Source organism: Cicer arietinum, chromosome 7 (assembly GCF_000331145.2).
Source record: "Cicer arietinum cultivar CDC Frontier isolate Library 1 chromosome 7, Cicar.CDCFrontier_v2.0, whole genome shotgun sequence".
Lineage (NCBI taxonomy): Eukaryota > Viridiplantae > Streptophyta > Magnoliopsida > Fabales > Fabaceae > Cicer > Cicer arietinum.
Genome location: NC_021166.2, coordinates 18,035,091 through 18,047,319, shown reverse-complemented (window position 1 = coordinate 18,047,319; position 12,229 = coordinate 18,035,091). Strand labels below are relative to the sequence as shown.

General features: G+C 32.6%; 2 protein-coding genes across 2 annotated transcripts; one reads left to right on the top strand and one right to left on the bottom strand.

The window, feature by feature from the left end:
* The first annotated feature begins 990 nt into the window (after positions 1-990).
* On the top strand, positions 991-3,503 carry LOC101496915 (large ribosomal subunit protein eL13z-like). The gene is made up of 5 exons (XM_004509480.4): positions 991-1,149; positions 1,934-2,049; positions 2,191-2,324; positions 2,769-2,927; positions 3,073-3,503. The coding sequence occupies exons 2-5, from the start codon at positions 1,941-1,943 to the stop codon at positions 3,292-3,294; spliced, it is 624 nt and encodes a 207-aa protein (XP_004509537.1). The 5' UTR covers positions 991-1,149; positions 1,934-1,940; the 3' UTR covers positions 3,295-3,503.
* An 804-nt stretch (positions 3,504-4,307) lies between these two features.
* On the bottom strand, positions 4,308-9,650 carry LOC101503997 (uncharacterized). The gene is given in 11 exon segments (XM_027337179.2): positions 4,308-4,769; positions 5,954-6,016; positions 6,019-6,102; positions 6,104-6,155; positions 6,257-6,651; positions 6,864-7,025; positions 7,180-7,362; positions 7,441-7,575; positions 8,146-8,394; positions 8,709-8,863; positions 9,224-9,650. Coding segments are annotated over 11 exon segments (2,274 nt in total). The 5' UTR covers positions 9,573-9,650; the 3' UTR covers positions 4,308-4,322.
* Between the last annotated feature and the right edge of the window lie 2,579 nt (positions 9,651-12,229).

The window sequence follows — 12,229 nt, the reverse complement described above, 5'->3', positions numbered from 1 at the left end:
TGGAGTCCTCATGAGTCCTACTCCAACAAGTATATTTCTCAGCTTCAAGTAACTTCAACAAGTGTTGCATATCAGTTCTAGGTCCCATCAAATTTTTCCTGTATGTACTTCGCCGCTTGTAAATTTGATAGATACTAGTCACATTCTCCATGTCTCAATCTCTCAAATATGACAAGATGTGTCTCGGTGCAACGTGATATTTTGTCAACTCGTCAACATGTTTCTTATCTTCTTCTGTTAAGCGTCCCATAAATGCATTATTCTCAAAAGTAGCTACTAACTCATGGTTGTGAAGTCCACAGATTAAACTAATAATTCATCCTTCATCATTTTTCAGTGGTCTCGATCTAAGTTTAAACGGACATCCACACCTTTTAGTTGAAGTACATGTGTCATTTTTATTTGACTTATATTGTCCACCTCTATCACAACCAAGAATTAATATTGACTTTCTTCATCTCTTTCCAGTCTCTACGTCTGATCGAGTAATGATAACTGCTACTCGATTTTGTCGACCTATCTCTCTTGCCCATGATATGACAGCTTCTCGTGACTCAAAAATTTGATCAGTTCTAAATGCTTCAGTTAAATCTATAAATAATGGTTGTGTGTTTTTCATCCCTATTTCAAAAAAAAATTAAAATAAAATAACAAACAAATTAAAAAAATATTCAAAAAAAAAAAATAAAAAAAATAACTACCAGATTTTTGAAATTTCCAGATTAACTACCGAAAATTTCAAAAAACGAAATTTCCGGTGAACAAAAACTAACTACTGGATTTTTAATTTCCGGTAGCTTCCATAAATTTGAAATTTCCGGTATTGAAAATATTTTTAAAATGTCCCAAATCCCAACTTAAGAAATATTTTTTTTACAAAACCCTAAGAATTATTTAGATATAATATTTAAAATTCTGCTTAAATATGAGAGAATTTAGTACTCTTTTGTTTTTGTTAAAGGGCCCAAGGCCCTATTCGAGCTCATTTATTCAGTTCGGCCAGCGTAACCTTAAACGGGCTTTCTGGGATGGGCTATTTTGAAAAGTGCTTTTAGTAAACCTAGCAAAAACCCTCCTTTTCTTTTGCGAGCTGCAAAGAGCTTCTTCAGCGTTGTGAAGAAGAAGAAGAACCCTCCGTCTAAGCTTCAGGTACTTGGATTCTCCACATTTTCCTTTCTAGTTCGATTTCGTGTTTCTATGCATAAATAAACTATACTGTTCAATTTTGCTAGTAATATTCGCGAAATAATGCTTTTATTTGAATTTCATTTACACTGTATTAAGTACTTGATTGAAAGCTATAGCTAACTTTTGTCATCATAGAAATAATGTGATTGATAAATTTTAATTTTAATTAATTGATTTACATTTCACAGAACTGTTCCTTCATTAAATAGCTTTAAAATGTGGAACACCAATTTTCATTTTTGTATGTTCGAGATTCAGTGTATGATGTTACTTTTTGTCATTTATGCCATTTGTTGATAATGTTTTTTGAAAAAAATTGATTGGCTAGAAAATGATGGTATGTAGTTGATACTTGATTGACTTTTCTTAGTTTTTCTAGTTTAACTTCTGGATCTATTTTTGGTGCCAATTATTGCCCATTGGAACATTACTGTTCTCGCAGAATATGAAATGTGGACTGAACAAGCACAATTGGCATAGACAACTTAATTAAGCATGTTTATAACATTAGAAAAAATAAAGTTAACTATTTTGGTTTAAGTTATAAGTTGTTTTCATAAGCTATTCTGAATAGGTTATGAAATAAGCTGGACACAACTTATGGACATGTCTAAGCTCTTTTTGTTAACTTTACCAATCAGTCTCACAAGTGTTTATGCAAGTACATAAGCTCAAATAAATAGGCCCATAAGCTTAAATGCTGATCTGTTTCTTTTCCTTGTTATGTTATTGTTCTTTTTTACAGGTAAGCCATGGTTAAGCATAATAATGTGATCCCTAATGAGCACTTTCGGAAGCATTGGCAAAACTATGTCAAGACTTGGTTCAATCAACCAGCTCGGAAGACAAGAAGACGGTTAGGTAATCTTTACTTACATTGTTGAAGTAATTTGTTGATTAGTTTGGGTTAATACTTGTTTTTAGAAAGGAAAAAAAATCTGATTAAGTTAATATTGATTGTTCCGTCAATTTTTTGTTGCATGTGGGTGATGCATTTTTCAGCTCGGCAGAAGAAGGCTGTTAAGATTTTTCCGAAGCCTACAGCTGGGCCTCTTAGACCTATTGTTCATGGTCAGACAGTTAAATACAACATGAAACTCAGATCAGGGAAAGGGTTTTCTCTAGAAGAACTTAAGGTAAAATAACTATCTTGACCCCATTTCCCAAAATGATCTGCATTGACTTATGACTTGTGATGTTGATCCTTGATTGGTGGGTTAGTATGAATGTTATAAAATATTGATTAGCTTTATAGACTTGAATCTTTAAGAGATAACAAAGAGGTAGTCACCTGATTTTTTTCTTTTTAGCTTTATTGCTATGGGAAAGCACAGTGCTATCTTTGATAAATTGATTATCCATCACTGTACACGTTAATTAATGGCAAGTTATTCTGCATATCATTTAAATTTCTTGGAAATCAAAATGCTTTCTGCCTTCATCTAAGTTTATGCAATTGACTTAAAAGGCCTAAATAATATTTTAGCCAGTAATTTCAGAGGAAAAGCATTTAAAATACATCAAGTTCTCTTTTACCTTTTTGTTCCTCAGAATATTTCTGCTGTTTTTGTATATCCCAGGCTGCTAATATTCCTAAAAAGCTTGCTCCAACTATTGGCATTGCTGTTGATCATCGCCGTAGGAATCGTTCTTTGGAAAGTCTACAAACTAATGTCCAGCGGCTGAAAACATATAAGGCCAAATTGGTCGTGTTCCCAAGACGGGCTCGCAAGGTCAAGGTAATGCTGAAATCTTCAGTTATTAATTTGATAATTGTGAGAACTTTTTAATTATTTCAATATCCTCAATCTTCCGTTATCAATTTGATGATTGTGAAAACTTTTTATTTACTTCAAGATTTGTATGTGCCAATTTCTTTTGCAGGCTGGTGATTCTAGTCCCGAGGAACGCGCAAATGCCACACAAGTGCAGGGTTCATACTTGCCCATTGTGACGGAGAAGCCATCTGTTGAGCTTGTTAAGGTTACAGATGAAATGAAGGCATTCAAAGCGTATTATAAACTTCGTCTTGAACGAACTAATCAACGCCATTTTGGTGCCCGACTAAAGAGAGCTGCTGAGGCAGAAAAGGAAGACAAAAAATAGCGACCATGAGAAGTTTGTTTGTAATCCAAAATATCGGTGTTGCAAGACATTTTTGTTTTGAAATTTGTTACCCTTCTCTTTATATAGAGTATGTTAAGTATCATCCCTCTTGAGCATTATTTGGTGAAATCTGTCTCTTGGTACACTTTTTTTGGAATGTTGGTTGTTTATGTTGCCATGCTTTCCACACATTCAACTTCCTGTTTTTATGTCTGGTTTCTCAATGACTAGTTAAGGTTATTTTTAACTTTACTTACAATTAAAACTTCAGATACCAACAAAATGGTCGACTCTAGTAGATTTGGACTTAGACCTTATAAGTAAGGTCTTTGGATTTTACATTACAAATTAAACATTCACAAAGTTGTTTGATACTTTGCACTTAAAATATAGTTATAACCAGAAAAGATTAAAACTACAAATGCAATGATTTTATGAGAAATTTTTAACTTTGGGTAAAAGAATTACTCACTCTTGATAGATCTCAGCCAATAAGTTTGAGGGATAATAGGTAGGAAATCAACAGTGAAGATTATTCATATGGTGTGAATATTTTTTCTCGCAATGGAATGTGTTGTTTGGGGGGCTCATGAATTATTTTTCCTCCCAATGACATGATAATTTATTAATTAACTGTGCTCAAGTGGTTAATAAATTTTAGTTTAGCATCAATAGTTTTGAAGAATCCGAGGTCGAGGCATGTCCGAAACAATTCTTGGACATACTTTATTTACCTCCCAAGCACACAACACAAGATTGAATATTGAATTATCATCGTTCATTTCCCTTGGAAACCAGATAGTTAAATCTAAAAAAATATCGTGATAATTTATTTTATTATAAAGTAATTACATTATTACTAAACATGGGTGTTTGAAGAGTTGGCAAGACGACTCTCTTATTTGAGAGGTAACTCAATGCAGTGTAAAAAAAATCAGAATTCTTGCTAATAAATGATCTAAACCGCAAAGATATACAGAGAAGTCTACTATAGGTAAAAAAAACTTGGTAGAAAAAGAAAATGAGGGTCACGGTAACCCACTTTGCAACTCGTTGTGAGTGACAAGTATTTGCACCATATCTATGCTATGATCAACAACAACATTCACGGGAGAGGGCGTGGCATCAGCGCGGCAAACAGGGCAATTGAGATGTGAAATGAGCCACATATCTATGCATGGTACGTGAAAAGAGTGCATACAAGAAGGCATAGTCCTCAACTCCTCACCCTCCTCAAACTCTCCCAAGCACACAGCACAAGTCACACAATCATCATCATTATTTTTCTTCTCATACTTGTGTGATGGAATCTCATGAGAAACTAAACTTCCCTCTTCGACGCTCGCCGTTTGTGCCGCAGGTTGTTCGGTCGAGTTTTGGCAGCAAATGACTATGACATGGTACAATGTTACCACAAAACTAGCTGAACCCATGGCAATTAGTAACACACCAAATTTGCCACTGAACAAAGGTTCCTTACCATTATCAGACATTGGGGTGTGTTTTAGAGAAATATTGTAGTAATTATTTTTTATATTGAAAGAGGCTGAAACATTTAAACGACACAGCTGGCCGAGGAAATGGCTTAACAATATATATAGTTCATATCAATTATTTTGTTCATATATACATCGTGACGGTGAAAGCTAGAAAACAGATACTCCACTGTTATTGTAATAACCATTATGTAAAAGTTTCACGTTTATTTAAATTTTTTTCTTCTCGAGTCACATTTCAACTAATTAGTTTGTTCAAGATAGATAACAATATTAATTGATAATATTCTTGAGTACTCTGTTTTTTTACATTATTTTATTGCAAGTGAAATTATTGATTTATTTATTTATTAATATATTACTAATGTATGTTTTCTATATTACTAATGTATGTTTTCATGCTGTGCAAGTTTAACCATCAAATTAATCTGATTTTTAAAAGTGTTAATTTTGAGTGAAAAACCATCTTTTAAAATATATACGTTATAAGATATAAACATGTTAGAGCTTAAGTTCAAAGGTATATAATTTTTTTTGAATATTGTAGAATTAAAATTTAGTAAAAGAATTGATTATTTATCAATATATTTTATTAAGAGATCAAACAATTTAAAATTGTGAAAATTACATAAAAAGATGTAAACGACAATTGATGTTCGAAAACATGAAAAATTTAACAAAATTGTGTTATGACAATAAAATATATTCCATAATCATAATTAAAATTGCAAAAAATTTATTTACATTATTGTATATTAAATAATACTACAAAAATTTTAAGTTTAAGATAACTATCCTAAAATATACATAATGAAAATAAAAATTTATCCATAAAAATAAATTAGTAGAGTTATTTTAGTATTATGGATTTGCTTAAATTTTTTTCATCCTCTCTTAACTCACCAATCAATCAATTATGGATATCAAGTTTAATTTTTATCAGCACTATAAAAGAGCTAAAGCAGTGCAAGGTTTTCCGGCCGTCGTTGCTCAATGGAGACGAGGGCAAGACTAAAGACGGTATCAACAAGCCAAGTTGATTAGCATCAAGAATCACCCCATTTACTCAGCTTTAAGAACTTGTCCAATATTTGTTTCATGATTTGTACAAACAATAAGTATAACTCCCCTCAAGGAGCCACGAATACAGGGAAAAAAATTACTTTTCCTACTAACACATAAATCACATTTTCAGATGAATTTTGCAGAGAATTTTGAAGTTTCTCTCAACAATATGGAGGACAGAATCAGCAGTTAACTCATACAGCTCCAGCATTATTAAATTATTGTTGCCTGACGATAGGTTCACAGCCCCGATAGTCTTGAAAATCTACCTCCACAAGTGTTAAAACAACATCGAGAAACCTTTGAAGTTTCTGGTCATACAGATCATAAAATCACAGATCCTTGTTATGTACTCGACAGCCCAATAACTCTTTATTCAAGTAAGCTTTGAACTAAATGACCCAAAAGATGTAACCACTGATGAGATATACTGACGCATTTTGTGTATCAATCCATAGCCAGGTTCCTGGATTGAAGCAAGCAACCAGTGGTAATCTGACATTGCTGAATTAGATAATGGCTCAAGAAACTCACACTTCTCTAGAATGTCATGAGGTGGTGCTCCATCAACGAGATTGGTATTTAGCTTCGGCCTACCTTTGGTTAACTCCAGTGGCACATTGGCGGAATGACCTTGAAGAAGAAGGGGGGAGGCACCTGGGATCACTTCCTGCTTAAAGGGCAACGCCCTTGCAGATTGCAGACAAAACTCTACCCACTGATGAATTAATGGGGATGGTCCTCTGATGCGCCCACCAATTTGATTCGTTTGAATCATAGAGGCAGCAGGAATTGCCTAGGGAAAACCAAACCAAAAGCGAAAAATGGTGGAAAAAGGTCAATTTCTAGCGTCTATGAAGAGATAAATTCATGACTATTTATCAATAAATAGGTATATCTGAAACCCATTTAAATATTTCATTAACAATTTCCAGTTACTAGGGTGGCTTTATATTATTTCATTCCGCATACAAACCCGCTAAAACAAGACAGCAATGAGAAGCATACCCAAAGATCTGCCCATAAACTAGCTCCAGACTTTGGAACAATAACTGCAACGTTAGACATGCGCTTGGCAACAGGAATAATATCGCTACTCCATCCAACAGCTACCCACACATCTCCAACTCCAAAAGCCTTTAGATAGTTTTCACTATCGAAGAGTCGAACCTAGGAATACATAAAAGTATAGTTAACTCATATTTATAATCTGGAAAAACAAAATGGAAAATACTATTTTCTGTCAACTAAATTTGTATGGCTTTGCTCCTCTATTCAAATCAAAAGCAACAGCAACAGTTGAGAGGTAATTTTGTAACAGTACCTGTTTTGAAAGCAAAGCCAGATTATGTTTAACACCATCTCTCCCACCATTAACTTCCAAATTGATGTTATTTGCATTATAAGAAGCCCCCATATACTTTAAGACTGCACCAATAACTTCTCTAGGACAATCCACCATGGAAATCCTCCCTGCAAGATCAGGCCTCCACAAATCTGCCCAGTCCTGCAATTCCAGTTTAGATACTCTAATAAATGCTTTACCAGAGTTTTACAGGGTCTATTAGAAAACAACACACCATACCTCTATTGGAGCCAACTTGTGCTTTTGAAAACTATTGGTCTTGTATGCTATTACAATGCAGCCCCATCGATATGGGGCAGCCCATATATCACCTTTAGGATCCATTTCTCCCTCACAGTTCCTGCGCAGATATACCTGGAGCTTTGTCAGGGAACATAATGTTATACTATCACCGGACATTCCTAAAGGACAATAACTAACCACTGAATATGCTACAATTAATCGGCATGTGGAACATGAACCAATGATAGTATATATATTACACACACACACACGTTCCTACTGTGATGCTAATGCTATGCTTATAATCTTCCGAAATAAAATTCATTTAATTTTGCTAGCATGTTCATTCAGTAAAACTATGCTTCTGTGAAAAGAAGCAGGTATGTTGATGTCACTTTACCATGTAAGCAAGAGATCGTTGTGAATAACATTCATTTAAAATTGTCATACACACAAAATTACAAATATCTAACTTTAACCAAGAGCACACAAGGACACAAACAACTATGATGTCTTTGTTTTCCCGTATTTGTTTTTCATAAAAAAAATCTAACACACATACTCATGAATGTTGCATCAAAATTGCATCAAAATCTAACACACATACTCAGAAAATACAATGTTTTCATAATAGAAGAAGAATAAAACCAATCCTGAGACAATTTCCAAGGAGAAGAAATACAAATAAAAATATAATGTTACCTTCCATTTTTCAGCTAAGCTTTTAAACCACTCTTGATCTTCTACATCTTGTATTGGCTCAATTATAGCTTTTTTAATGGCAAATTTGAGCCACGAATCACCAATACCGACAATATCAGCCGCCAAAGCAGATGTTGGGCCAATATTTCCTTTGGTAAAGGGAATAGATAAATCAGAGAAGATCCTCTCAAGACTTGCATAATACTTCACATTGAACTGCATTCTCTTCCCTTGAGAATTTATGAAGTCCTAAAAGCGAAGAAAAATTCACATGAAAACTATTAACATAACTTACTGAAAATCTATTATCAACTATAAGTTGCATAAAAATGGCATGGCAGAATTAAAAAACTTCCAGTATGAACTAGCACGCTTTCAGAAAATGAACCGCTAATTGATAACTAAAAACGAGTTTATAACAGCAAGACATTAATTAGAGTTTTAGAGAATTTTCAAGCAAACAACAAAAATTCAGATAGGAAAGATAACATAACAAATTGTAATCAACAATAGATACATTTAATTGACCACACAAAACAAGTTAAGCAATGTGTGTGACAAACCTTGACCCATGAAGGAGGAATAGAGCCACGCAAAGCAACAATTTTCAAAGGAACAGTCAGTGCATACGTTTTAGACTTCCAAGCATTAAATGATGCTTCTAATTCCTTATCTACTACATTATCATTGTCCTCATATTTCCTTGGATCATTATCATCTGCAAACATATAAATAAAGCATAAACACATAAATCACAATTTTCTGATTTCTGTGACAGCAACGTTATTTAACAGTAGCAAATTCGATTTAACTTTCCTTACCAGATAATAAAATTTACAATATTATAAGGAAAACCGTTAAAAATTAACACAAATTTCAAATTGCATTGGAATCTATGTAGCACCTACACTTTGAACTAAAATGTATCAAATGTCTAACATGCACTGTGTAACAACAGATATATGAATACATTCAATCAATTCTATTTTCTTACATTACTACCGGTGTCTTATCAGTGTGTGGTGTTTGTCCTAAAACTAGAAAGTTACGGAATCATCGAATAAAAAAAGTTGGAAACCTTGAATAGTTTTTTCTTGCTGAACCACGGCGGTTAAAGGCGGCGAAGAGGCCGAACAAGCGCGGATGCCGCAACAGAGAAACAGAGCGGCGGAGAAGGCAAGGCGCACGAGAGCCTGGGGCAACTTGTGCAGTGTTGTTTCTGAGGGTTCCCGGCGGGAGGCGGAGATGAGTGACGCCGGTGAACGGTGTTTAAGACTCCGGTCATTGGAGAATTGTAATTGGTAATCGGGAGGAGTGGGGAGGAATAGAAGGGAGAAATTAGAGTTAGGGTTTCGATTTGGGAAGAGAAAAGAGTAACGCTGTGAATGTAGAGAGAGAGGGTAATGTGTTTGAAGGAACACAGCCATGGTTGGAACACAAAAGGCCTACTACATCAAACACACACACTCTCACTGTTTCTCTACTTTCTAGTAATAATAATAATGGTTAGTATTAATTTTCAGAAATGCAATATTTTCTTTTTCGCTCAGAAATGTAATATTAGTTATATTTTTGCACATTCTTTTTATTCACATATAATGGTAATACTACTCTTTCATTTCATAATATAAGTAAAAATTAATTAAAGAAAATAGATATATATTAAATTACATATATCAATTTTTTATTAATTTTTTAATTTATATTATGAAACAGATGAAGGAATTTCTTGATTTTATTAGAACTATTGTATAGAGTATTAATGTTGATATAATTTCTTGATGGCCTACTTCAGCCCATATAGAGACTTCAACGACTTGGACACGTGGTGGGGTTTAGAGCATGAAATAGGTTTTTTTTTTACAATACCCTCTTTTTGAAAAAAAAACACTAAAATACCCCATTTGAAAAAAATATACCAAAATGCCCCATTTTTTTTTTTTTACTTACAAGTCGCCATTTGGAATGGCGACTTCCTTAAGGAAGCCCGAGTTCCAAATGACGACTTCCTACTTGATTTTTAAAAAAATGGACATTTTGGTATATTTTTTTCAAATGGGGGTATTTTGGTGTTTTTTTTTTCAAAAAGAAGGTATTAAAAAAAAAGACCCCATGAAATATATACCAAAATCCCCCTTTTTTTTTTTTTTACTTACAAGTCGCCATTTGGAATGGCGACTTCCTTAAGGAAGCCCGAGTTCCAAATGACGACTTCCTACTTGATTTTTAAAAAAATGGACATTTTGGTATATTTTTTTCAAATGGGGGTATTTTGGTGTTTTTTTTTTCAAAAAGAAGGTATTAAAAAAAAAGACCCCATGAAATATCTTAAGGAACTAACATGTACATCTCTTCTTTAAACTCCTCATGAAGGAAGTCATTGTTGACCTCCATTTGGTGTAAAAATCACTTGGAAACTTAGGCAATGGCTAACACAATCCAAATTGTAATCAACTTAACCACTCGACAAAAGTGTGTCAAAGAAATCTTATTTCTCTACTTTAAACTAATATTTGACTAGTACTTTAAGCTTAACATTGAAAGAAAAGTCAACAAGAATCCAAGTATCATTCTTTTCAAGAGTATATAATTCATCTTGCATTGCATTCAGCCAACAATTATGTTGACGAGCCTCTTTATAAATGTGAGGTATCTATGATATAATAAAATAAATATAAAATATATTTTATCTTTTTAATATTAGAAGTTTTGGACTCATTATTATTGCTCCAAAATATTGGACATCTGTCACAATGTATGCATTATATGCTTGTGATGTGAAACAAGTCTTCGGTTAGTGAGTTAAAAGATATCAAATGAATATCGAGAAAGAAGTCAGATGTTTGATCTATGTTATTAACATTTTATTTTCACCACTAACAAATTTACCAATAGCATTGACCTATAAAAAAAATAAAAAATGTCTTTTGTCTAATATGTAAAGTTGGTGTTTATTCTTCATCATAAAGCCTTTCCATGTGATTTATAAATCAAGTGATATTGCATTATAACATAATATTTACTCAAAGTTGTATGCAAAGCTTGAGATTTGAGAATGAGATTGAGAGTGTGAAAAAAACTTCAGCTACATTAGATACTATTATTAAGCAATAAGCATACATTGCGATTTAGCATGTGTTTATACTTTTAATATTGATAATTGATTTTGATAAAATTAATTTCAGACTCTTTTTAAAAAAATGTCCATAAATATAAGTTCCTTTGCAATTACCGCATGCATTTATGCTCTTTTTCTAAATACATTATTTGTTAAAAGCATTAACTTGTCATGAAAGATTAAAAAAATAAAAAATCAACATTTAACACATTTATGACAAAAGATAATTTAATAATGATCATAAATAAAATATACACATAATCACACAAATAACTTTTCTTAATATATATAAAATAAAATAAAATGAATGTTTATAAACAGACAGGGAGGTAATTTTTTTTAAATTTTTTTTGAAGAAATACTTATTAAATTAATTAACAAACTCTTTTCAGCTTAGATATAAAACCGAAAACTTATTACATTTTTGTCATTTAAGTTAAAAGCTTGTCAAAAAAAGTCTTTGAAGTTTACGGGTTTGTGCAATAAGCAAACAAAATAAATGTGCTTTTGAAGTGCAATTCCTCCTTCTTGTATAACCTATACAAAAAAACCATTTTGTTGAATGGGGAAAGCTAATAAGTGAATATTTGATTTTGTATTAATTTATAAAATCATGTTCAACTACCGTGATTTTATAAAATTTGTAGATATAATTTTTGTAAAATCAAAATGTTTCTTTATGATTTATTACTTCCACCATCAAACCAAACATAAGTTAAATCGCATTGATTTGCTATGGAATCAATTACATGAGAACACAAAACTTAGGAAATGTTGCCTCAAGCAAAATCAATGTGAATCACTTATAAAATGAGACCTAAACATCTTCAAAACTTATTGGAATTGTGTTTGACATTTGAATGTGTGTTAAGTGGTGCTTAACATGGAATCAAACACACACTTAAGCTTTTCACTTCACAAACATATAAATATTTTCATTGAGTAACATTTAAGTTATATTGTATC

Coding starts and splice junctions, on each gene's coding strand:
- LOC101496915 (XM_004509480.4), top strand. CDS start 1,941: ATGGTTAAGCATAATAATGTGATCCCTAATGAGCACTTTCGGAAGCAT. Junction 2,050..2,190: donor GAAGACAAGAAGACGGTTAG/GTAATCTTTACT, acceptor TGCATTTTTCAG/CTCGGCAGAAGAAGGCTGTT. Junction 2,928..3,072: donor GACGGGCTCGCAAGGTCAAG/GTAATGCTGAAA, acceptor TTTCTTTTGCAG/GCTGGTGATTCTAGTCCCGA.